The 27860-nt window shown below is 38.5% G+C and overlaps 1 protein-coding gene across 3 annotated transcripts in view; it reads left to right on the top strand.

The window, feature by feature from the left end:
* The window catches only part of LRCH2 (leucine rich repeats and calponin homology domain containing 2), a 106211-nt gene that overhangs the window by 11105 nt on the left and 67246 nt on the right, over positions 1-27860 (top strand). For all 3 annotated transcript variants that reach the window (XM_055393465.2, XM_055393464.2, XM_088833781.1), the window contains exon 2: positions 25351-25495. In XM_055393465.2, the coding sequence (XP_055249440.2) occupies positions 25351-25495 (145 nt within the window). The remainder of the gene's footprint in view (positions 1-25350; positions 25496-27860) is intronic.

Below are 27860 nucleotides of genomic sequence, written 5' to 3'. Positions count from 1 at the left end.
TACCTTCAGTCTTTCCCAGCATTAGCGTCTTTTCCAATGAGTCAGTTCTTCGCATCAGGCAGCCAAAGTATTGAAACTTCAGCTTCAGCATCAGTCCTTTGCAATGAATTGAATTGCATCACTTTTGTTGTAATGCTTCTCAAGACCCACTTGACTTCACATTCCAGGATATATGGCTGTAGGTGATTCACCACATCATCGTGATTAACTGGGTCATTAAGAACTTTTTTGTACAGTTATATGTATTCTTGCCATCTTTTCTTAATTTCTTCTGTTTCTGTCCCATCATTGATGTTTTATTCCTTTATTGTGCCTATCTTTGTGTGAAATGTTCCCTTGGTAACTCCAGTTTTCTTAAAGAGATTTCTAGTTTTTCCCATTCTCTGGAACTCTGCATTTAGTTGAATATATATTTCCCTTTCTCCTTTGCCTTTCACTTCTCTTCCTTTTTCAGCTATTTCTAAGGCCTCCTCAGACAACCACTTTGCCTTCTTGCATTTCTTTTTCTTGGGGATGGTTTTGGTCATCACCTCCTGTGGAATATTATGAACATACATCCATGGTCCTTCAGGCTCTTTGTGTACCAGATCTAGTCCATTGAATCTATTTGTCACCTCCACTCTATAATCATAAGGGATTTGATTTAGGTCATAATGAATGGCTTAGTGGTTTTCCCTACATTCTTCAATTTGAGCCTGAATTTTACAATAAGGAGCTGATGATCTGAGCGACAGTCAGCTCCAGGTCTTGTTTTGGCTCACTGTATATGTCTTCTCCGTCTTCACTTGCAAAGAATAAAATTGGTCAGTTTTGGTACTGACCATCTGGTGATGTCCCTATGTAGAGTTGGCTCTTGGATTATTGGAAGAGGGTATTTGCTATGACCAGTGCGTTCTCTTGCAAAACTCTGATAGCCTTTGCCCTATTTCATTTGGTACTCCAAGGCCAAACTTGCCTGTTATTCCAGGTATCTCTTGACTTCCTGCTTTTGCATTCCAGTCCCCTATAATGGAAAGGACATCGTTTGTTGGTGTTAGTTCTAGAAGGTCTTGTAGGTTTTCATAGAACCATTCAATTTCAGCTTCTTCGGCATTAGTGGTTGGGGCATAGACTTGGATTACTGTGATATTGAATGGTTTGCCTTGGAAACGAACAGAGATCATTCTGTCGTTTTTGAGACTGCACCCAAGTACTGCATTTCAGACTCTTTTGTTGACCATGAGAGCTACACCGTTTCTTCTGAGTTAAATTCATTTGAGTTAAATGGTCATCTGAGTTAAATTCGCCCATTCCAGTGAATTTTAGTTCACTGATTGCTAAAATATCGATTTTCACTCTTGCCACCTCCTGTTTGACCACTTCCAATTTACCTTGATTCATGGACCTAACATTCTAGGTTCCTGTGCAGTATTGTTCTGGAAGTAAAACATTGGACTTCATTTCCATCACCAGTCACATCCACAACTGGGTGGGTGTTGTTTTTGCTTTGACTCCATCTCTTCATTCTTTTTGGAGTTATTTCTCCACTCTTCTCCAGTGACATATTGGGCACCTACCAACCTGGGGAGTTCATCTTTCAGTGTCATATCTTTTTGCCTTTTCATACTGTTCATGGCAAGAATACTGAAGTGATTTGCCATTCCGTTCTCCAGCATCCCATGTTTTGTCGGAACTCTCCACTATGACCTGTTTGTTTTGGGTGGCCCTACATGGCATGGCTCATAGTTTCATTGAGTTAGACAAGGCTGTGGTCCATGTGATCAGTTTGGTTAGTTTCTGTGATTGTGGTTTTCATTCTGTCAGCCCTCTGATGAATAAGGATGAGAGGCTTATGGAAGCTTCCTGATGGGAGAGACTGACTGTGGGGGAAACTGCATCTTGTTCTGATGGGCAGGGTCATGCTCAGTAAATCTTTAATCTAATTTTCTGTTGATGGGTGGGGCTGTGTTCCCTCCCTGTTGTTTGGCCTGAGGCCAAACTGTTGACCCATGCCTCTACTCCTGGACACTCACAGTCAAGTCTGACTCAGTCTCTTGTGGGGACACTGCTCCATTCTCCTGGCTCCTAGTGCACACAGGTTTGGTTTGTTTCCTCCAAGAATCTGTTTCCCCAGTCCTGTGGAAGTTCTGTGATCAAATCCTTCTGGCCTCCAAAGTCAAATTCCCTGAGGGTTCTCAGTCCCTTTGCTGGATCCCCAGGTTGGTAAATCTGTTGTCAATCCTAGAACTTTCTTAACAGTGCAAGAATTTCTTTGATGTAATTGTTCTGCAGTTTGTGGGTCATCTGCCTGGCAGCTCTATGGTGCAGCTAATGGTGACCTCCTCTAAGAAGGCTTATACTACACGCTGCGTGGCCCAGGTCTGCTGCAGTCAGAGTCCCTGTCCCCACGGCAGGCCACTGCTGACTGGTGCCTCTGCAGGAGACACTCAAACACTCAAAGGCAGGTCTGGCTCAGTCTCTGTGGTCCTGGTGTGCATAAGGTTTTGTTTGAGCCCTCCAAGTGCCTTTGGCGGGTATGGGGTTTGATTCTAAATGTGATTTTGCCCCTCCTACCGTATTTTTGGGGCTTCCTCTTTGCCTTTGGACTTGAGGTATCTTTTTGGTGGGATCCAACATTCTTCTGTCAATGGTTGTTCAGCATCAAGTTACAGTTTTGGAGTTCTCACAGGAGAAGATCAGCGCACGTCCTTCTACTCTTTGATAGATTCCTGTGCTCATTTACACATCTGAAGGTTGTTAGGGGGCCAACAGATTCTAGACATTAGGGGGACCAGCAGCTTTTAGACACATTCCCTAAGCACGGGTCACACACTTGTCATCACTTACTTAAGCCAGACTGGTTCCTCCTCACCCTCAGATCTTGGCGGACGCCACTCAAGATTCTGGCTGTGACAGCTCTACCAACCCAGCTGGGGTTTGGAGTGGGTAGCTTATCCTTTCTCCAGGGGATCTTCCTGACCCAGGAATCGAACTGGGGTCTCCTGCATTTTAGGCAGATTCTTTAGCAGCTGAGCTACTAGGGAAGCCCCTGTAATATCTTTGAGAACCTTTAAAATGATGGGCAAATCATAGTGTCTTATTCTTTACTCTTCTTTTGATTAACAGTGAAGTTGAATGTATTTTCACATACATCTTGGTCATTGATAATTTTATTTTTGAATCTATTTATGTCCTTGGCCGAGGCTTTATATATGAACTGTTAGTATCATTTTGCTTGAAATTTTTTTTTTTAATTTATTTCGCTGCACCGGGTCTTACTTGCAGCACCCTGAATCTTTGATTTTCGTTGGCGGCATGGGAATCTTTAATTGCAGCGTATGAACAGTTAGTTTCAGCATGTGAGATTTTTGTTGTGGCTTGTGAACTCCCAGTTGGTACATGTGGGATCTAGTTCCCTGACCGGGTATTGAACACAGGCCCCTGCATTGGGGGCACAGAGTTAGCCACTGGACCACCAGAGAAGTCCCTTATTTTGCTCTTTGATAGGCTGTAGTTTTCTTTATGTAAAACTTATGTAGATAAATCTAGAAATCTTTTCATTTGTGAATTATTTCTTCATTTGATGCTTTGAAAGTCCATCCCCAATTCTGGAATTGAGTGACTGTTCACTAAAATGTTTTTCTGTTTTTTTATGATTCATTTTTATGTTTATCTTTTTCTTCCATCTGAAACTTATTTTAGTAAAAGTTATGTGATGAGGCTATAACATTTGTCTTTTGAAAATAAAAAGTTTTCGAGAACCACTTAATAAATAATACAACATGAGTTCAAAATGCTAAATTTATAGTATAATAAATTTTATAGGGGCTGAAGTAGAGTGCCATTCTCAAACATCACTTTGATGTTTGAATGTCATTATACTGCATTATTTTTTTGTGAAATTGAAACAATATGTAGAATTTTCTACAGACAGCTGTGCATAGAGCTTCCCCTTCCCCTCTCAAAAAATAAAGTCTTGTCTTTCCACGTGGCTTAGTAGTTGTATGACTCAAAGTCCTTTTCTCACTGAGCATGCATGTAATCTGTCCTCTGGTTAGCAGCTGTGGTTTCTCTGTGCAGCATCTGTTTTTGTTTGCACCCTTGTTTCTCAAAGTGCCTGTGCTCAAAAGGAGTCTTCCATTATTGGTTGCTGCAGGTCACTGAGGTCTGCTTGTTATTGTTTCTCATAACTGTTGGCTTTAAAGCATTTTTATTCACTTTTTTGAATATCTACATCACTTTTTTTCTCTCCACTGTACTTGTGGTTAATACTTTAACTCATCATGAAGTAGCTTAGAAATTCTTGAGCTGTGCATCTTATTCAATAAGGCTTCAGTGCTACAGCGGAGAAAGCAATGGCAACCCACTCCAGTACTGTTGCATGGAAAATCCCATGGATGGAGGAGCCTGGTGGGCTGCAGTCAATGGGGTCGCGAAGAGTCGGACATGACTGAGTGACTTACTTTCAGTTTTCACTTTCATGCATTGGAGAAGGAAATGGCAACCCACTCCAGTGTTCTTGCCTGGAGGATCCCAGCGACGGTGGAGCCTGGTGGGCTGTGGTCTATGGGGTCACACAGAGTCAGACACGACTGAAGCAACTTAGCAGCAGCAGCTATAGACTGATTTTTCATTATCTTGTTCTGAATGACAGCACAATACCCTTTTAGGGAATACTGAATCAAGAAATCACCTGTCTTTGCTGAGGGCATCTGTTGAAAGCAGATGTCAGAGCCACGAGGTTGTCATTTCCCATCAGGTTCCAACATCAGAGTCTGATACTTCAAAGATATTCTCCATTCTTTTATCGACAGACAGTTGTGGTGCCTCCTGTTTTTTTTGTTGCTTTTGTTTCTACTCCTAACATTTCTTTTAGATGAGAAAGTAGATAAGGAAGCATTAGTATTTTGGAGCATATTAATCAGATTTTGTGTACACCAGTTACTGAAAAGCACAGAAAATTTATTCTTTTCATTTTCATGTTGGGAAATAAGTATTTAAGTTAGTTGATTTTATGTACTTTCCTAAAGACATATAATTCTAGCATATATTTTTCATGTAAAAAAGAACTGAATATAATAGTCAGTTTTCAGGATTTTATTTTGTACCTTCATGAACATTATACATCATTGGCTGCAAATTGATAATTTTCCTTTCATTTCTTTTGCTTATTTCCTCTAGGGATTTAAGAATGTTTACTTATTTGCAGTAGCTCTGAGGTAGTGAGGAGCAGTAATTAAGTGATTTGGACAATCTTTTATAGGTAATCATGAGTAGAATTATAATATAGTTCAGATACAGTCTACTGCTCATCTGCTAAATAACCGTTATACCTATTTTTCAGTCTTTCAGTTCAGTTCAGTCGCTCAGTCGTGTCCGACTCTTTGCGACCCCATGAATCACAGCATGCCAGGCCTCCCTGTCCATCACCAACTCCCGGAGTTCACTCAAACTCATGTCCATAGAGTCAGTGATGCCATCCAGCCATCTCATTCTCTGTCGTCCCCTTCTCCTCCCGCCCCCAATCCCTCCCAGCATCAGATTCTGTAAACTGTGAGATAAATCCCAAGGATGATGAAGTATTGGTCCCGTCACATGTTTGTACAAATCACAATTTTAGTCAAACTAAGTGGGAGTAATTTTTTTTTTCATAATTCCTTTCACCGAAGTGTTATAATCTGAGCTGATAATATTTGATGCTAGGAGGAAGCAATAATTAGAATTTCTTAGAGGTGATATCTGATTGGCTTTTAACCTATCCTAACATGTAGTACCTGATTCGGTCCTTATGGAATTTTGAATGAGTGACACAGGTTATGATTCAAGTTAGGATGCTGCCTGGGAAATAAGAATGAGATTTGGAAGATGAGAATGAGGATTTGCTTGCCTCTGTCTCAGACTCTGAGTGCAAAACTACAGAGAATTTGGTGCTTATGATATTTATTTACCTTGTACATTTTCTGTGGTAAGGCTGTAACTTCTAATCTCTGGTCAATAAGGAATGTACATGGTAGAGTTGGGAGATAATATTCCATGGTCTCATGTTTTTACATATTTTGCCACTGAAGCACTAACAGCCCTTTGTTCAGGACCATCTTTTGGAAGAATAAGATAATTTCTGTCTCAAGAGCAAAGGACAATTATGCTTATTATCAAGAAAAATAATGTTTCCTTTTGAACGCAGTGCAGGCATATGTACTGTCTATTATAAAAGATTTTAATTCCCTTAATTCAGAGTTCCTCTTCTGTAATGTGATGTGTTGTATGTGCAGGTATCCATCTATACCCATATATGTTGCCCCTGTGAGATTTGGGGAGCAAGAGGAACTGCTACAGATATGCTGGTCATGCCACTTGCTAGCTGTGAATAATTAAGTCCTTTGATTCACACAGGGGTTTCATGCCTTCTGCCAGCACCCATTAAACTGTTAGGCTAGCTTGTTGGCTGACAAATAGGTTGAAGTCTCAGATCCTTTAGAGTTCTTGACAAGTACTCAACAGAATGGTTTTGCCTAGAAGATGTTACAAAGCTTTTGAAGAAACTTGTTTAATTTTCTTTAATCCTTGTTAATTGAGTTGGTTAAAATACTGAAAAATTAATAAGGGTCCTCTCTTTTAAGGAGCCAAGAAAGCTGTGTGTTGGCTCAGACTGAGCAGTTCTGAAATGCTAAATTGGAAACAGCTGAAAGTTTTATAATGTTCATTATTTTCTTAACTAAAAATCGGGGCTTGAAGTAGGATTTTTGTTCCGCTTTCTATTGCAAGAAGAAACCTAGGATATGAATGTAGTTAGATTTAGAATTTCTTTGACTCTACTTTGGGGTTCCATTGGAACAGAATATTTGAAATCTGGGACAGGAAGTCACAATGCATAATGTGTTGGAGGAATGGACAAGCACACATAGAAAATGGACTGTGAAGTCACATCTGAGTTGGGAACCTCTGTGCTGTCAATTATTACTAGGTGTTTTTTAACATTAGACATGCCATTCAATATGTCTCTGATTCATGTGTATAATGAGGGGTAGTGGCTACCTCATAAGGTTGTTTTGAAGATTGGAAATAATTGTGCAAAGCCTATAGCCTTCAGATCTAGCAAGTGTGTGTATGAGGTATTTGCTTTAGTTCCACTTAGGTTTTTGTTGATGTGACTTTAAAATTCTGATTTCAAATTATTTCTCTAGTTAACTGTCATATTTCTTTAAGCAGAAAATTCTCTCTCTTTTAATGATGAGCCTGTGTTCTAACAACACCCATCATTTGTTAGACATTTTTCTTTCAAAGATGATCTAGGATTTTTTTTAAATAAGAGGAACTATAGCAGTCTCTACTATTAAATATCACCCAGAGAAGACTCATGTATCTTAGTTCACTTTAACAATTTGTGACAAAAGTCATACAGCCTTTTGTACAGTGAATAAGACAAAACTGAAATTAGTATAGTATAGTAGTATACTTTCTGAAAATAATTTGCTATACCTTGGCAGAAATGATAGCCAGTGGGCCAAGAATTGTACTCGGTGACAGATGGACCCATCTGTGGCTCTTGTGGCTGCAGCTTGGGAGGCAGCAAACAGATTTCCATTCCATCTGACTCCTTTTCTCCGTTCTCTAGCTTTTTTGACCTCTGAAACTTGAGTGATACAGAACATAATTTAGATCAGATTATTTAAAATGATCTATTAACGTCTCTAACAGGCTCCCAGCAGTTTTACAAGGAGCAGTTTGAAGGAAGGCAGGAAACAGTACACAGTCTGTCTACTGTTGAGTTATTGCCAATACTGCTTGATATGATTTATAATAAAAACTGAGATGAAACCTAGTTCACTGGTGATACAGGTTTTTATCCTCAAGGATACTAATTAATTGAGTTATCACCTTACTACTTAAGAAAAAAATGTACAACTATTAAAATATTTTTGCAGGCATTTTCTCATTAATTCTGATAAACTATTTTTGAGAAATGTGTTTGTTTCCTGTGGCTGCTGTAACAAATGACCCATAAACTTGGTAGTTTGAAACAACAGAAATTTACTCTCTTATAGTTCTTGAGACCAGAAGTCCAAAATAAGTCTTTTGAAGCTAAAATCAAGGTTTCAGCAGGGCTATAAACCCTCTGGAGACTCGAGAGAATCCACTCCTCACCTCTTCCAGCGTCTGGTAACTGCTGGCATTCCGTGACCTCATCACTCCAGTGTCTGCCTCCATCTTCACATGGCCTTTTCCTCAATGTGTCTCTCGTTTCCCTCTGTCATCCTCCTATAAAGATATATGCGATGGCATTTAGCACCCACCTGGATGATGCAGGATAATCTCCATTGCAAGACAATTGTATCTGCCAAAAATTTTAATTATTAGGACCTGATATCTTTGAGGGCCACCATTCAGCTCACACTACAGGAAGATAAAGAGCAAAATTTAATTTCTTTTCTTGTGTGTGTGTGGAAAAGGTGAGACATTTTTACAATTGTCTTTTCCCAAGTCTTACTTGTCCCCTACGAAGGTAGACTTTAAAGCTGTTATGAAATGAATTTCACCATCAGAAAGAAATTAAAAGTTTGTTTTCCATCTTTAGATGGAACCATATTAAATAAAATACCAATTTGGCATGTATTTCTTGAGGATAATATGTTCTTTCTTTATATTATTCTAGTTGCCTTAGTACAGGTGTTCATTAAATGATTTTTAATGTTATAAAATCTTATTTAATTGTACATCAAAAGATAAAAAATTAAATCAGAGGTTAAATTTTATCCATTATATCTATGTAAAAGTTAATTTTTACTTTTTTAAAGGAAAATACGAGATGCTGTTAGTGTGAGATAGATCAAGAAATTAAAATACAGATTGTTCTGTGTTATTGGCCACCTTTGCCTCTATGGTTGTATTTTTCTTTTGGCACTGTTATTCTGTTTACCCCATTCTTAGAAAAGATGTTTATACAGATCTAAAATATTGGAAAAACCTAAATTAACTATACTCCAGTTAACAAGCAAACAAATAAATAATGCAATGAGCCCCCTAAAATAAAACGAAAAAGAAAAAAATATCTGAAAAAGCCTGGAACAAGATTTTCTTAGAGGCTTTATAATGGCTTGAGTTTTAATTTTGACTTTATTATGCTTTATTTGCTTTATTCAATTATACCTGAAAAATAATTGTAATCTTAAGTGGTGTTTACTAAATAAATGTATTTGCTCATTCAAAAATAGTTTATGAATGAAAATTTATTTAAATTCCCTAAGGGAACTCATAATATTACTTTGTAATTTAACTGAGTCTTGTTTTTGGAGGGGAAAGAAGATAAAGCATCATGCAATAATAAATATATAAATTATTAAAATAATACTTTGATATTTAAATTATTAAAATCATTGGTTATTAACACTGATATTTTTGCTTTTTCTCCAGTTGCTTCTTTGAATGTTCTCTTTTTTATGGTTCTTGTATTTTCTCTTGACTATTATTTTTAGTCCCCTCTTCTTGCTCTTTTTTATCTTGCTTAACTTATAAACATTGGTCTTGTGGTTGGCCCAGTCTTGAATTTCATTTTGACTTAGTACTCTGATTTTAGGTGATGTCTTCCATTTCTATGATTTTATAGTACTAACCATATTCCCACAACTTTCAACTTTATGTATCCATCCCAGACCTCACGTGTGAGATCCAGAATGATCTGATTAACTGGCCATTTCGCAATCCCTTATTGGATATCTTTCAGATATCTCAGTTTGTACAAATGTAAAATTGAACCCTTGATTCTATCCTCTTCTTCAAAAAGTAAAACAAAGCTGTATAGCAAAAATAAGAATAAAAATCCTGTTCCACCTCTCACTTTTCTGTTAAGTAGCATCATTTAGTTGCCTAAGCCAGAATTCTGGATTCCATTCTTTTTTTAAAAAAATTTATTTTTTAATTGAAGAATAATTGCTTTACAGAATTTTGTTGTTTTCTGTCAAACCTCAACATGAATCAGCCATAGGTAAATATATGTCCCCTCCCTCTTAAACCTCCCTCCCATCTCCATCCCCTTACCACCCCTCTAGGTTAATACAGAGCCCTTGTTTGAGTTTCCTGAGACATACAGCAAATTCCCATTGTCTATCTACTTTAAATATGATAATGCAAGTACTCTCTCCATGCATCTCATCCTCTCCTCCCCTCTCCTGGTGTCCATAAGTCTGTTCTCTATGTCTGTTTCTCTATTGGTGCCCTGCAAATAAATTCTTCAGTACCATCTTTCTAGATTCCATATATATGCATTAGTATACGATATTTATTTTTCTCTTTCTGGCTTACTTCACTCTGTATAACAGATCTACCTAGTTTGAAAAATACTCCTTTATATTGTGGTGAATGCATATCATGAGATCTATCCTTTTAAGATAGATAGGTTCATCTACCTCATTAGAATTGATTCAGATGCATTTCTTTTTATGGCTGAGTAATATTCTATTGTGTATGTGTACCACAATTTCCTTATCCATTCATCTGTTGATGGACATCTAGGTTGCTTCCATGTTCTAGCTATTGTAAATATTGTAAATAGTGCTGCAGTGAACATTGGGGTACATGTGTCTTTTTCTATTTTGATTTCCTCAGGGTATATGCCTAGGAGTGAGATTGCTAGGTCATATGGTGGTTTTATTCTTAGTTTTTTAAGGAATCTCCATGCCATCTTCTATAGTGGCTCTATCAATTTGTATTCCCACCTACAGTGCAAGAGGGTTCCCTTTTCTCCACACTCTCTCCAGCATTTATTGTTTGTAAACTTTTGGATGATGGCCGTTGTGATGGTGTGAGGTGACAGTTCATTGTAGTTTTGATTTGCATTTCTCTAATGATGAGCGATATTGAGCATCTTTTCATGTGTTTGTTAGCCATCTGTATGTCTGTTTTGGAGAAATGTCTGTTTAGGTCTTTTTCCCATTGTTTGACTGGGTTGTTTGTTTTTCTGGTATTGAGTTGTATGAGCTGCTTGTATATTTGGGAAATTAATTCTTTGTCAGTTGTTTCATTTGCTGTTATTTTCTCCCATTCTGAGGGTTGTCTTTACATCTGGCTTATAGTTTCCTTTGCTGTGCAAAAGCTTTTAAGTTTAATCAGATCCTACTTGTTTACTTTTGTTTTTATTTACATTCTCTAGGATGTGGGTCATAGAAGATCTTGCTTTGATTTATGTCATCAAGTGTTCTGCCTATGTTTTCCTCTAATAATTTTATAGTTTCTGGTCTTACTTTTAGGTCTTTAATCCATTTTGATGTTATCTTTGTGTATGGTGTTAGTTAGTGTTCTAATTTCATTCTTTTGCATGTAGCTGTCCAGTTTTCCCAGAACCAATTAATGAAGAGGCTGTCATTGCCCCATTGTATATTCTTGCCTCCTCTGTCAAAAATAAGGTACACATAGGTGTGTGGGTTTATTTCTGGGCTTTCTATCTTATTCCATTGGTCTATATTTCTGTTTTTGTGCTAGAACCATACTGTCTTGATGACTGTAGCTTTGTAGTATAGTCTGAAGTCAGGAAGGTTTATTCCTCCAACTCCATTTTTCTTTTTCAAGACTGCTTTGGCTATTCAGGATCTTTTGTGTTTCCATATGAATTGTGAAATTTTTTGTTCTAGTTCTTGGTAATTTGATAGGGATTGCATTGAATCTGTAGATTGAATTTGGTAGTTATAGTCATTTTTACAATGTTAATTCTTCCTACCCAGGAACATGGAATATCTCTCCATCTTTTTATGGCATCTTTGATTTCTTTCTCTAGTGTTTTATAATTTTTTGTATGCAGTTCTTTTGTCTCCTTCAGTTCAGTTCAGTTCAGTCGCTCAGTCGTGTCCGACTCTCCGCGACCCCATGAATCACAGCACGCCAGGCCTCCCTGTCCATCACCAACTCCCGGAGTACACTCAAACTCATGTCCACAGAGTCGGTGATGCCATCCAGCCATCTCATTCTCCGTCGTCCCCTTCTCCTCCCGCCCCCAATCTTTCCCAGCATCAGAGTCTTTTCCAGTGAGTCAACTCGTCGCATGAGGTGGCCAAAGTATTGCAGTTTCAGCTTTAGCATCAGTCCCTCCAATGAACATCCAGGATTGATCTCCTTTAGAATGGACTGGTTGGATCTCCTTGCAGTATAAGGGACTCTCAAGAGTCTTCTCCAACACCACAGTTCAAAAGCATCAATTCTTCGGCGATCAGCTTTCTTCACAGTCCAACTCTCACATCCATACATGACCATGGGAAAAACCATTGCCTTGACTAGACGGACCTTGGTTGGCAAAGTAATGTCTCTGCTTTTTAATATACTATCAAGGTTGGTCATAACTTTCCTTCCAAGGAGCAAGCGTCTTTTAATTTCATGGCTGCAATCAGCATCTGCAGTGATTTTGGAGCCTTAGGTCGGTTTATTCCCAGATATTTTATTAGTTTTGTTGTAGTGGTGAATGGGATTGATTCCTTAATTTCTCTTTCTGATTTTTCATTGTTAGTATATAGAAATGCAAGTGATTACTGTATTGATTTTGTATCCTGTGACTTTGCTAAATTCACTGATTAGCTCTAGTAATTTTCTGATAGTTTCTTGAGGGTTTTCAGTATATAGTATCATGTCATCTGCGAACAGTGAGAACTTTCTTTTCTGATCTGGATTCATTTCTTTTTCTTCTCTGATTGCTGTAGCTGGGACATCCAAAATTATGTTGAATGATAGTGGTGAGAGTGAACACCCTTGTTTTGTTCCTGATCTTAGGGGGAATGCTTTCTGTTTTGCACCATTGAGAATAATGTTTGCTTTCGGCTTATCATATATGCCCTTTACTATGTTGAGGTAGGTTCCTTCTGTGCCCATTTTTTTAAGAGTTTTAATCATAAGTGGGTGCTGAATTTTGGCAAAGGCTTTTTCTGCATCTATTGAAATTATATGGTTTTTTTCTTCTTTTTTTTCTTCTACCTTGAACTTTATTATTTATTTTTTGGATTCTTTTTTTAAAATTTTAATTGGAGGCTAAGTACTTTACATTATTGTATTGGTTTTGCCGTACATTGACATGAATCTGCCCCAGGTGTATATGTGTTCCCCATCTTGAACCCCCTCCCACCTCCCTCCCAGTATCATCCCTCTGGTTCATCCCAGTGCACCAGCCCCGAGCATCCTGTATCATGCATCGAACCTGGACTGGCATTTCGTTTCACATATGATAATATACATGTTTCAGTGCCATTCTCCCAAATCATCCCACCTTTGCCCTCTCCCACAGAGTCCAAAAGACTGTTCTATACATCTGTGTCTCTTTTGCTGTCTCACATATAGGGTTATCATTACCATCTTTCTAAATTCCATATATATGCGTTAGTATATTGTATTGGTGTTTTTCTTTCTGGCTTACTTCACTCTGTATAATAGGCTCCAGTTTCATCCACCTCATTATCATACAATTTTTATCTTTCAATTTGTTAATTTGGTGTATCACATTGATTGATTTGCACATATCGAAGAATCCTTGCAACCCTGGGATAAACCCAACTTGATCATGGTGTAGCTTTTTAATGGTGAGCTTTTTAATGTGTTGTTGAATTCTGTTTGCAAGAATTTTGTTGAGGATTTTTGCATCTGTGTTCATCAGTGATATTGGCCTGTAGATTTATTTTTTTGTGTTGTCTTTGTCTGGTTTTGGAATCAGGGTGATGGTGGCTTTGTTGAATGAGTTTAGAAGTGTTCCTTCCTCTGCAATTTTTTGAAAGAGAAGGATAGGCATTAGCTCTTCTCTAAATGTTTGATAGAATTCACATGTGAAGCCATTTGGTCCTGGGCTTTTGTTCTTTTGGGAGATTTTTGATCAAAGTTTTGGATTTCAGTGCTTGTAATTGGGTTGCTCGTAATTTCTAATTCTTGCTGGCTCAGTCTAGGAAGATGTCATGTATGGATGTGAGAGTTGGACCATAAAAAAAGCTGAGCGCTGAAGAATTGATGCTTTTGAACTGTGGTGTTGGAGAAGACTCTTGAGAGTCCCTTGGACTGCAAGGAGATCCAACTAGTTCATCCGAAAGGAGATCAGTCCCGGGTGTTCATTGGAAGGAGTGATGCTAAAGCTGAAGCTCCAATACTTTGGCCAACTGATGCGAAGAGCTGACTCATTTGAAAAGACCCTGATGCTGGGAAAGATTGAGCGCAGGAGGAGAAGGGGATGACAGAGGATGAGATGGTTGGATGGCATCACTGACTCGATGGACATGGGTTTGGGTGGACTCTGGGAGTTGGTGACGGACAGGGAGGACTGGCATGCTGTGGTTCATGGGGTCACAAAGAATCGGACACAACTGAGCGAATGAACTGAACTGAACTGAAGAATCTATTTCTTCCAGGTTATCCATTTTGTTGTCATAAAGTTGTTCATGATAGTCTCTTATAATCCTTTGTATTTCTGCATTATCTGTTGTAACCTCTCCTTTTTCATTTCTAATTTTGCTGATTTGATTCTTCTTTTTTTCTTAATGAGTCTGGCTAAAGGTTTGTCAATTTTGTTTATCTTCTCAAAGAACCAGCTTTTAGTTTTATTAATCTTCACTAATTATAAATTAGTAAATCTTTACTAATGACTGTGGCTCAGATCATGAACTCCTTATTGTGAAATTCAGACTTAAATTGAAGAAAGTAGGGAAAACCACTAGACCATTCAGATATGACCTCAATCAAATCCCTTATGATTATACAGTGGAAGTGAGAAATAGATTTAAGGGACTAGATCTGATTGATAGAGTGCCTGATGAACTCTGGACAGAAGTTCGTGACATTGTACAGGAGACAGGGACCAAGACCATCCCCATGGAAAAGAAATGCAAAAGAGCGAAATGGCTGTCTGAGGAGGCCTTACAAATAGCTGTGAAAAGAAGAGAGGCGAAAAGCAAAGGAGAAAAGGAAAGATATAAGCATCTGAATGCAGAGTTCCAAAGAATAGCAAGGAGAGATAAGAAAGCCTTCCTCAGTGATCAATGCAAAGAAATAGAGGAAAACAACAGAATAGGAAAAACAAGACACCTCTTCAAGAAAATTAGAGATTCCAAGGGAACATTTCATGCAAAAATGGGCTCGATAAGGACAGAAATGGTATGGACCTAACTGAAGCAGAAGATATTAAGAAGAGGTGGCAAGAATACACAGAAGAACTGTACAAAAAAGATCTTCACGACCAAGATAGTCACGATAATGTGATCACTGACCTAGAGCCAGACATCTTGGAATGTGAAGTCAAGTGGGCCTTAGAAAGCATCACTACGAACAAAGCTAGTGGAGGTGATGGAATTCCAGTTGAGCTATTTCAAATCTTGAAAGATGATGCTGTGAAAGTGCTGCACTCAATATGTCAGCAGATTTGGAAAACTCAGCAGTGGCCACAGGACTGGAAGAGGTCAGTCTTCATTCCAATCCCAAAGAAAGGCAATGCCAAAGAATGCTCAAACTACCGCAGAATTGCACACATCTCACACGCTAGTAAAGTCATGCTCAAAATTCTCCAAGCCAGGCTTCAGCACTATGTAAACCGTGAACTCCCAGATGTTCAAGCAGGTTTTAGAAAAGGCAGAGGCACCAGAGATCAAATTTCCAACATCCGCTGGATCATGGAGAAAGCAAGAGAGTTTCAGAAAAACATCTATTTCTGCTTCATTGACTATGCCAAAGCGTTTGACTGTGTGGATCACAATAAACTGTGGAACATTCTGAAAGAGATGGGAATCCCAGACCACCTGACCTGCCTCTTGAGAAACCTGTATGCAGGTCAGGAAGCAACAGTTAGAACTGGACATGGAACAACAGACTGGTTCCAAATAGGAAAAGGAGTACGTCAAGGCTGTATATTGTCACCTTGCTTATTTAACTTATATGCAGAGTACATCATGAGGAACGCTGGGCTGGAGGAGGCACAAGCTGAAATCAAGACTGCCGGGAGAAATATCAATAACCTCAGATATGCAGATGACACCACCCTTATGGCAGAAAGTGAAGAGGAACTCAAAAGCCTCTTGATGAAAGTGAAAGAGGAGAGTGAAAAGGTTGGCTTGAAGCTCAACATTCAGAAAACAAAGATCATGGCATCTGGTCCCATCACTTCATGGGAAATAGAAGGAAAAACAGTGGAAACAGTGTCAGACTTTATTTTTTGGGGCTCCAAAATCACTGCAGATTTTGATTGCAGCCATGAAATTAAAAGACGCTTGCTCCTTGGAAGGAAAGTTATGACCAACCTTGATAGTATATTAAAAAGCAGAGACATTACTTTGCCAACAAAGGTCCGTCTAGTCAAGTCTGTGGTTTTTCCCGTGGTCATGTATGGATGTGAGAGTTAGACTGTGAAGATAGCTGATCGCCGAAGAATCGATGCTTTTGAACTGTGATGTTGGAGAAGACTCTTGAAAGTCCCTTATACTGCAAGGAGATCCAACCAGTCCATTCTAAAGGAGATCAGTCCTGGGTGTTCATTGGAAGGACTGATGCTTAAGCTGAAACTGCAATACTTTGGCCACCTCATGCGACGAGTTGACTCACTGGAAAAGACTCTGATGCTGGGAAAGGTTGGGGGCGGGAGGAGAAGGGTATGACGGAGAATGAGATGGCTGGATGGCATCACCGACTCTGTGGACATGAGTTTGAGTGTACTCCGGGAGTTGGTGATGGACAGGGAGGCCTGGCGTGCTGTGGTTCATGGGGTCGCGGAGAGTCGGACACGACTGAGCGACTGAACTGAACTGAACTGAACTGAATTTTCCCTTTGTTATTTTTTTCATTTATTTCTGCTCAGATATTTATGATTTCTTTCCTTCTGCTGATCTTGGGGTTTTTTTTGTTCTTCTTTTTCCAGTTGTTTTAGATATAAAGTTGTTTATTCAATGTTTCTCTTGAGGTAGGGTTGTATTTCTACAAACTCCCCTCTTAGAACTGCTTTGTCTGCATACCATAGGTTTTGAGCTGTCGTGTTTTCATTATCATTTGTTTCCAGGATATTTTTGATTTCCCTTTTTTATTTCCTCAGTAACCTGTTATTTAGAAATGTATTATTTAATCTCCATGTGTTTCTGTTTACAGGTTTTTTTTTTTGTAATTGATATCTAGTCTGATAGCATTGTGGTCCGAAAAGATACTTGATACGATTTCAGTTTCCTTAAATTTACTGAGGTTTGATTTGTGACCCAAGATGTAGTCTATCCTGGAGAATGTTCCATGTGCACTTGAGAAGAAGGTGTATTCTTCTGCATTTGGATGAAATGTCCTGAAGATATCAGTGAAATCCATCTCATTTAATGTATCATATAAGATGTGTTTCCTTTTTAATTTTCTGTTTTGGTGAACTGTCCATTGGTGAGTGGGGTGTTAAAGTCTCCTACTATTACTGTGTTACTGTCAATTTCTCCTTTTATGTCTGTTAGTGTTTGTCTTGTGTACTGAGGTACTCCTATGTTGGGTGCATAGATATTCTCAATTGTTATGTCTTCCTCTTGGATTGATACCTTGATCATTATGTAGTGTCCTTCCTTATCTCTTCTAGCATTCTTTATGTTGAGGTCTACTTTTTCTGTTATGAGGATTACTACTCCAGCTTTCTTTTGCTTTCCATTTGCATGGAATATATTTTTCCATCCTCTCACTTTCATTCTATATATGTCTTTAGGTTTTAAGTGGGTTTCTTGTAGACAGCATGTATATGGGTCTTGTTTTTGTATCCATTCAACCAATGTGTGTCTTTTGGTTGGAGCATTTAATCCATTTACATTAAATTATTGATATATATGTTCCTATTTCCATTTTCTTAATTGTTTGTGGTTTGTTTTTGTAGATCTTCTCTTGTATTTCCTGACTATATAAGTCCCTTTATCATTTGTTGTAAAGTTGATTTGGTGGTACTGAATTCTCTTAACTTTTGCTTATCTGAAAGACTTCTAATTTCTCCACCAATTTTGCATGAGATCCTTGCTGGGTAGAGTAATCTTGGTTGTAGATTTTCCCTTTCAGTACTTTAACTATATCCTGCCATTCCCTTCTGGGCTGCAGAGTTTCTGTAGAAAGATCAGTATAACCTGTTCAAAAATTTTGTCATACCCTTTCTTTTTCTCTTTTTTTTATGGGACCCTTGTAATTCAAATGTTGGTGTGTCTAATATTGTCCCAGCGGTCTCTGAGTCTATCTTCAGTTCTTTTCTTTTCTTTCCTTTTACTTTATTCTGCTCTTTAGCAGTTATTTCCACCATTTTATCTTCCAGCTCACTGATCTTTTCTTCTGCTTCAGATATTCTGCTACTGATTCCTGCTAGAGTATATTTAATTTCAATAATTGTGTTCTTTGTCTCAGTACGTTTACTTTTTAATTCTTCTAGGTCTTTGTTAATTGATTCTTGCATTTTCTTCATTCTGTTTTCTAGGTTTTTGATCATATTTACTATCATTATTCTGAATTCTTTTTCAGATAGTTTGCTTATTTCCTCTTGATTTATTTGGACTTCTGTGTTTCTAGTTTGTTCCTTCATTTGTGCAGTATTTCTCTGCCTTTTCATTATTTTTTTAAAAACTTACTGTGTTTGAGGTCTCCTTTTCCCAGCCTTCAAGTTTAAATTCTTTCTTCTTTTTGATTTCTGCCTGTCTAAAGTTTGTCCAGTTGTTTGTGTAGGCTTCTTATAGCATGAGATTTGTGCTGAGTTTATTATTTTCTTTGATGGGCAGAGCTGAGTGAAGTGATAATCCTGTCTGTTGGTGATAATCTTGTCTGTTGATGATTGGGTTTGTATTTTTGTCTTGTTTGTTATTTATATGAGTAGTAGCACAGGGTGCTACTGGTAGTTGGGTGATATTGGGTGTTGTATTCAAGTGATTTCCTTTGTGGGAGTTCTCACTATTTGATATTCCCTCGGGTTCGGAGTTCTCTGGTAGTCTAGGGTCTTGGAATCAGTTCTTCCACTCTGAAGGCTCAGGGCTTGATCTCTGGCCAGGAACAGAGATTCCACAGGTGGTTTCTTATGGCATTAAGTGAGATTAAAACAAATCCCCAAAAATGAGAAACCCAAGATGATCCCCAGAAAAACAGCAGTTACAAAAGCATGCAAATAATAATTAAAATAGTGGAATATGCACATATATGCATACACACATAAGCAAAATCAAAATAGTCCAACAAAAATAAAGTACGATAGATTGATCCTGAAAACACTGGAAACCAAAAATGATATCCACTAGTTAAGAACAAAACTGAAACACCAACTGAAAAACAATACTAAAGCAAGGTGCCAAGTGGGGAATAAAGCATTGAAAACAAAACTAACAAATGTGATGAGAAAAAAGAAAGAAAGAAAAGAAAGAAAGAGTAGATATACAAAGTTAAATAAAGGTAGATAAAGAAAATTTATATATATTAAAAATTAACTGCAAGGGGAAAGGAACAGTAGAAAAAGCAAGCAAAGGAATAAATGTAGAAAAAATAATAGGTTTAAGAAATTTAAAAATAAAATTTTAAAAAACGGAAAAAAAGGAAAGAAAACACCACAGAACTGCAAAAGGCCAATGTAGAGGCAGAGGTTTATAACAGGAATAAAAAGTGTGATTAAAAAAAGAAAACTCAAAAACTTAATTATATTTCATAGTGCTAATAAATTCAACAACTACAACAGAGGGAAAAAAAAAAAGGAAAAAACCAAAGAAACTACAGAACAAATCAAAATATAAGAAGAATAAGTTTTTCTTGAGTCACTGCTGTCAGGGTCCTTTCCCTTGCTGGGAGTCACAATCTACCTCACCTACCTAGGATGCCCTCCATCACTGTTCTCGTCTCCGGATCTGCAGTAGAGGCAGCTCAGACTCTAATCTGGTCCTACTCCTGTGTGTTCTTGCCTCCAATGTCCACAGCTATCAGAACTAGTGCATTTTCTCTTGTGGGAACTCTCGGTGTCCTTTTATATATTCCATAGACACAGGCTGTCTAGTTGATCATGTGGATGCAGCTTGTACAGCTGGTGGGAAGGTTTTGGGTCTTATTCCTTAGCCACACTGCCTCTGGGTTTCAATTGTGGTTTTATTTCTACGTGTGTATGTGGGTTGTCCACTGGGGTTTGATCCTGAGCCTGCCCTGGAAGACTTAACCCAGTGAGGGTTAAGCGTGAAGGTGGCACAGCTGCTTGGATTGCAGGGACCTTGGCCGTGTCAAGTGTGCAGGGACACAGACTGCCTCAGCCACAGGATTTATGGCCCTCAGTTCAGTTCAGTTCATTCGCTCAGTCGTGTCCGACTCTTTGCGACCCCATGAATCACAGCACGCCAGGCATCCCTGTCCATCACCAACTCCCGGAGTTCACTCAAACTCATGTCCATCGAGTCGGTGATGCCATCCAGCCATCTCATTCTCTGTCATCCCCATCTCCTCCCACCCCCAGTCCCTCCCAGCATCAGACTCTTTTCCAGTGAGTCAACTCGTCGCATGAGGTGGCCAAAGTCTTGGAGCTTCAGCTTTAGCATCAGTCCTTCCAATGAACACCCAGGATTGATCTCCTTTAGAATAGCCTGGTTGGATCTCCTTGCAGTACAAGGGACTCTCAAGAGTCTTCTCCAGCACCACAGTTCAAAAGCATCAATTCTTCGGCGCTCAGCTTTCTTCACAGTCCAACTCTCGTATCCATACATGACCATGGGAAAAACCATAGCCTTGACTAGACGGACCTTGGTTGGCAAAGTAATGTCTCTGCTTTTTAATATGCTATCTAGGTTGGTCATAACTTTCCTTCCAAGAAGTAAGTGTCTTTTAATTTCCTGGCTGCAATCAGCATCTGCAGTGATTTTGGAGCCCAAAAAAATAAAGTCTGACACTGTTTCCACTGTTTCCCCATCTATTTCCCATGAAGTGATGGGACCAGATGCCATGATCTTCATTTTCTGAATGTTGAGCTTCAAGCCAAACTTTTCACTCTCCTCTTTCACTTTCATCAAGAGGCCTTCGAGTTCCTCTTCCCTTTCTGCTATAAGGGTGGTGTCATCTGCATATCTGAGGATATTGATATTTCTCCCGGCAGTCTTGATTCCAGCTTGTGCTTCTTCCAGCCCAGCGTTCCTCATGATGTACTCTGCACAGAAGTTAAATAAGCAGGGTGACAATATACAGCCTTGACATACTCCTTTTCCTGTTTGGAACCAGTCTGTTGTTCCATGTCCAGTTCTAACTGTTGCTTCTTGACCTACATACAGGTTTCTCAAGAGGCAGGTCAGGTGGTCTGGTATTTCCATCTCTTTCAGAATGTTCCACAGTTTATTGTGATCCACACAGTCAAAGGCTTTGGCATAGTCAATGAAGCAGAAATAGATGTTTTTCTGGAACTCTCTTGCTTTCTCCATGATCCAGCGGATGTTGGCAGTCTTTTCTAACAGAGTCTTTTATTCAAGCCTCTGGTAGCTGGTGATCAAAAGGCTTCTTTGGCTATTCTTTCTCCATAGCTCCACCTGTTCAGGCACTTAGAAGGCTCCCTTGTCTGGGGTCCTTCTCTGTTGTTGGGTTCATCATGCACTTGATGGGCCAGCCTCTCTATTGTTCAGTTGCCGGTGCTGGCCTGTGGGGAAAGAGAGACTGTGGTGATGGCTCCACCCCCTGTGCATGACTCAGCAGTATCGCCTTGCTTCCATGACTGTCTGGCTTTTCTCCACAGGCATTTCCCACCACAGTCTCCTTCCTCAGGTCCCCTTGGTTCATCTCTCTGCAGTCAACAGCAGCCCTCACCCTGGGATTGCTCTACAATCCCTATGCTCCAGCTCCTAGCTTCTGTGCCTTCTAGGGAACCTGTGTCCCTATCCGGGGTACATATGGCTGTGGCAAGGACTCTCTGTTCCTCATTCCATTTAGGCTACCACAGATCAGCTGCTTCATTCTCAGTCTTAAATGTTTCTCTTGTGACCTATATAATTGCCTTGATGTGGGAATTAGACGCCTATTTCAGTTCCCCCACCCACCGAGGGCAGGTCCAGTCCTACTAACACTCCTGTTTTCCCCCCTAGTTCCTTCATCCTACTGAGTTTTGCTTGGTTCTATATGTTCTTTTCTGGTGGTCAGGTACTCTTGTCCGCTCTCAGCTAGTGTTCTACAAGCACTTCTATCCTACTTCTCCGCCATCTTGTTCTCCTCCCAGTCTTCTCTGGATTCCATTCTTGATTACTGTCTTTTATCCCACATAGACAATTACTTGCCCAATTCCTGTAAGCACTAATGTCAAAATATATTTCAAATTCTATTTTTCATCCTTATTCTTGTCATCTCCATGCAAGCTGCTGCTGCTGCTAAGTCACGTCAGTCATGTCCAACTCTGTGTGACCCCATAGATGGCAGGCTACCAGGCTCCCCCATCCCTTGGATTCTCCAAGCAAGAAAACTGGAGTGGGTTGCCATTTCCTTCTCCCATTCATGAAAGTGAAAAGTAAAAATGAAGTCGCTCAGTTGTGTCCAACTCTTAGCGACCCCATGGACTGCAGTCTACCAGGCTCCTCCATCCGTGGGAGTTTCCAGGCAAGAGTACTGGAGTGGTTTGCCACTGCCTTCTCCTCCATGCAAGCTACCATCATCTAATTCTATGGCCACTATAATTTATGTACTATTTATGAGTACTTACTAAATGTTATACAGAACAACAAACTGGGCAGAATTTGTTTTTAGGATTTCAAATTAACTGTAAGCAGTAATTTTCAACTCCTAGAGTTCTGAAGTTAAGGATAAGAGGTAAAATTCAAATGTAAAAGAAATATTCTAAACTAAAAAAAAGAAGTCTTAATTTTTCCACGTCAATAGAACTGCATGATGCCTGGATATCTAGAGGAGGTGAGCCAGTAAATTGAAAACTTCTATTTCAGGTTAAGATTTTGATTTCTAATAATTCTATCTATCCTTTTATTTAGTTATTCAGTCTTTTGGTGAGAAGAAAGAATCCAAATTAACTTTTATATTATATAATCATAACTTATTTTCTTTAGCCAGTTACAAAATTTTGCATTGGTCAAATGAGTGTGTGCATGTATACACACATACGTAAAAACATACATGTATATTAATATTCTGAATAGCAAATTATTATACTGCTAAATATATAGGTGTCATCCCTCAGAGTGAGAAATTTTAGTGTTGGTAGGAAGCTGTTCTTATGTGGGCACACCAGATGCTAAATGAGTACAGTGGCCTAAGATACACCATAGATGTTCTTCTTTTAACTTTTTATTTTATATTGGGGTATAGCCAGTTAACAATGACATGATAGTTTCAGGTGGACAGTAAAGGGACTCAGCTGTACAGATACATGTATCCATTCTTCCCCAAACTCCCCTCCTATCCAGGCTGCTGCATAACATTGAGCAAATTTCTCTGTGCTATACAGTGGGTCCTTGTTAGTTAACTATTTTAAATATAGTAGTGGAGAAGGAAATGGCAACTCACTCCAGTACTCTTGCCTGGAAAACCCCATGGACAGAGGAGCCTGGTAGGCTACAGTCCATGGGGTCACGAAGAGTCGGAAATGACTGAGAGACTTCACTTTCACTTTTCACTCTCATGCATTGCAGAAGGAAATGGCAACCCACTCCAGGGTTCTTGCCTGGAGAATCCCAGGGATGGGGGAGCCTGGTGGGTTGCTGTCTATGGGGTCACACAGGGTGGGACACAACTGAAGCGACTTAGCAGCAGCAGCATCAGTGTGTACATGTTGATTCGAAACTCCCTAACTGCATAGATGTTTTTCTTGATAAAGGTAAATGATAGTCTTATGTTTTTAACCAAATAAGTATAATGAAGTAGTGTTAGCAAAGTATTGTGTGTGTGCGTGCATGCTAAGTTGTTTCAGTCATGTCTGACTCTATGACCCTGTGGACTATAGCCCTCCAGGCTCCTCTGTCCATGGGATTCTCCAGGCAAGAGCACTGCAGTGGGTTGCCATTTCCTTCTCCAGGCAATCATTCCCACCCAGGGTTCAAACTTGCATCTCTTAAGTCTCCTGCATTGCCAGGTGGTTTTTTTTTTTTTTTTTTTTTTTTTACCGCTGGCACCACTTGGGAAGCCCTTCGCAAAGTATATTCCTATGGTAAGATAGCTAATTTGATAATTGTTCAGGCAGAAGTTCTCAACAGGGGTAGGAGGGTTTATATTCCATGGGATGTTTTTTGACTACCATGACTAGAGGGTTTTAACTGGCGTCTAGTAGATAGATGTTACAGATGCTGCTAAATATCCTACAGTGCCCATGATAGCCCCATACAACAAATAGCTATACAATGCAAAAAGTCAATAACACTTTGGTTGAGAAACTCTTTTAGGGTATTTTTTTCCTGCCACATGATATCGTAAGTATTTTTCAAAATTTCATTTAACAAATTATCAATAGATGTATAATAGTTATAATAATTCTGTTTTTTTGTGTGTGTGTGCCTGTGAAAACTTAAGTGAATAGAATTATTTGTTTGTACTTGGAATAGTTCAGGAGAGGAAGGAATCAAGTGTAAATGCCAAGTTTCTGGCTTGAGCAGCTCATGAGGGGAATGTTGGTGACACTATCCAAAGTGAGAGAAACAGATATGTGGAAGAAGATCTTCAGTCAAGATTTTGCACTTGCAGAATTTGAGGTGCCTGAGAGATACGAAGAGGAAGGCCTAAAGATTAGCACCTAAGTGTTTAAACATGTATTTAATTAGAAATTTTCAGTATATGAATAGTAACCCTAGTTTTGGATTAAATCATCTAATAGAGTATGTCTTAAGGAAAGAGTACCTTATATCAGAGTCCTTAGGAACAAAAATATTTACAGTATGGGTAGAGGAGAATCTAGCAAGAGACTTAGTAGCAGCCAGGGAGATAATAGGAAATGATCCAGAAGTGTAGTTTTCCAGGCCAAGGAAAGAGAAATATTTCCAAATGGATGAGTGGTGGTTGATATGGAGGCTTAGTGACCTTGTTGGACATAAAAATGAATAGAAAGCAAATTATAATGGGTTGAAAAGTCCATGGTAAGTATGAAATATAGTTATGTTGTAGATTTATTTAAGTTTTGCTGTAAAGGAGGAAGAGGTGGATGGAGGGGGATGTGGGATCAGGGAAGGTTTTATTCATGTTTTTAAATGTCAGAGAGAATTCTTTATTGGTATTTTAAAAGATAATATTTAAAGATATTGAAGTATATCAAGTGCAGTTTGTTAATGAACAGACTTTCCATGAGTATATTTCTATATATTTTTTGCCTTCAAGGTGAAGGCAAAAGGTCAGGGTCAGTATTTTGAATAGTTGGTTGGATTCTCAGTGATTCAGCAAGTATGTGAATAGTTCTGTTAATTACCACAAATGTAGGTGTATGTTTGACATGCAGAAATTACTTTTATTTTTCAGATCTTTCAAGAAATCGTTTTACAGAAATTCCTTCTGAGGTCTGGTTATTTGCACCTCTTGAAACATTAAATTTATATCATAATTGCATCAAAATCATTCCTGAAGCCATTAAAAACCTGCAGATGTTAACATACCTTAACATTAGGTAAGGAAACAATTTTGGGGGGAATACATTTTGTTTTTTTAATACAGTTCCTGTTCTTTTTAGTTGCAAAGGAATGTAATTGGTTTGGCTATGTAACCTATGTCTCAACAGTATCTTATTTGTATTTTCTATATGTCCACATTACTTTATAGGTTTTTGGTCTTGTTCTTGAGAGCAGTGCTTCTCAAACTTCAATGCCCACAGGAACCAGATGCAGATTCTGATTTCACAGGCCAGCATTTCTAACAACTCTCTGGTAATGCCCATGCCTGCTGGTCCTTAGGTCACTTTGAGTACCAAGGCTTTAGACCAGAAATATTTTCCTGAAATCATAGCACCACAACACAGGTTTATTTATTAGCATCCCCAATTAAAGTGGAACATTATAAAGAAACAGTGCTTGAGTTATATTTTTCACTCTTGTGACTTCTTGTTGCTACCTCAAGGATGGATAGATTGGGATGGGATTATTGGAAGGTTAGGAGGTAGATAACAGTTGATGTTAATAATAAATTCTTACTGTGTGCCAAGCAGTGTTAGAAATACTTTACCCATATTACCTCATCTCATCTTCACAACATTTTCAGATATGTTGTTATTATCCCTGCACTGCAGATGAGGAAACTGAAGCACAGAGGTTAACTATTTGCTCAAAATTACACATATTGCAACTGGTAGAGCCAAGATTCTAATCAAAGCAGCAGTATGGCTGTAGAACTCCCATTCTTAGCTTTATGCTGTTTTTATAATAGACTGAACATTGAATAAGAAAAAAATTGCCCTACCAAATGAGTGACAGTGAATGGAAACTGGTATAGTGTGATTTAATTTTAGAATCTTATTCTTAACTTTGTTTTATGTTTTGAATTGTAAGGGAAAACTTCTTCCTTAATGAAGTTACTTGTCTAAATTCTCAAATAGGGAAGTAGTAAATATAATTAATATACGTAAATGATAATATTCCTTTCTCTGTGATTTTTATTATGTGTATCTCCCTCAGTGGTGTCACCTGGCAGTACATATTACTTTACCTGAAACCATTTTAACCTTAAAGTGTGTGAGAGTAATTTCCTTCCATAGATATTGGTCATTTGGGTTGCTCCTTTCTCTAACTGGGTACATAATCTCCTTGGCCTGGCTTGGGAAAGGTTTGAGGAAAGTGAGGTATTTTTAAGGTTTTTGTCTTTATTATCATTTTATTTTGTTCTTTTATGGAAAAAGCAATTTGTCAAAAATTGAATTGCATTTATATATTAACATTTATGGTACGTCTTAGAATAGTTTTACTAAAACTTTTTGTGATTCTTTCCCATTTTTATCTCTAAAAGTTGACTTGTAATTTTTGTTTACAGACACAAAAAGTTTTAAATGCACTATATTAAAATAACACTTGTTCTAATGACTGACTTCCTTTGGCTGTCTCTAAAGCATGTGGCAAAAGTGAAGATTTATGATTATTATCTACGTATAAAGAAATAGCTGACTGCTAACTCAATAAACCTGCTTCTTAAGGGAAGAAAAGAAACCAATTTTTAAACTTTCTTGATATGAGGGAGATTAGATTGAGTTTGTATGTGCCATTCTTTTTCCTATTTATTTAATTTTTATTTTGGTGAAAAGATTTTGAGAAACTTGTAAGATAATTTTTAGCTTATTCTTTCTTCCTGTATACTATGCTTCTTTTCAGTAGAATCCTCAGGAAAACCCTTTGTGCTCCAGACAGACCACTTTCCCAAGGATTGTTCTTGATCCTTAAAGTGCAAGAGTTGTGACAAACACCTAGCATATTTGACATTCCAACAGTCTGGCTAGGATTTCTGGTCTTGGGACATTAGCCTTTTTTATTAAAGTCTGTGCCATGTGATTAAACCAGTCTAGTGTTTCTGGACATCCTCTGCAGGCATAAAATGGGGCAAAAGGGCTTGAAGTCCCTCTCTTGGGGTAACACTGGAGTTTTATTGCTGTGTATGTTATACAAAATACTATGTACAAGCCTATAAATATCACTTTAAAAAGCAGGGGAAATAATAGGAAATTGCTAATGAATGCTTGATAGTATGTAAATGTAGTGGTACACTTTATATATATTTGGGTAGTAGGATTGTCTTAGTCCATTTATGGCACTATAGCAGAATACCATAGACTGGGTAGTTATAAACAACAGAAATTTATTTTTCATAGTTTTGAGGGCTGGAAATTTCAGGATCAAAGTGCCAGCCGATTCAGTGTCTGGTGAAGACACTGATTTACATAGATGACTCTCTTCTAGCTGAGTCCTTACATGGAGTAAAGAGCAAGGAAGCTCTCTGGGGTCTCTTTTTAAGGCCACTAATCACCTTCCAAAAGCCCCACCTCACATTGTGTG

The sequence above is a fragment of the Moschus berezovskii genome, chromosome X, assembly GCF_049115385.1.
Source record: "Moschus berezovskii isolate FMDL1 chromosome X, NW_MosBer_1.0, whole genome shotgun sequence".
Lineage (NCBI taxonomy): Eukaryota > Metazoa > Chordata > Mammalia > Artiodactyla > Moschidae > Moschus > Moschus berezovskii.
The sequence above is the reverse complement of the archived record's forward strand: the minus strand, read 5'-3'. Positions and strand labels throughout refer to the sequence as shown.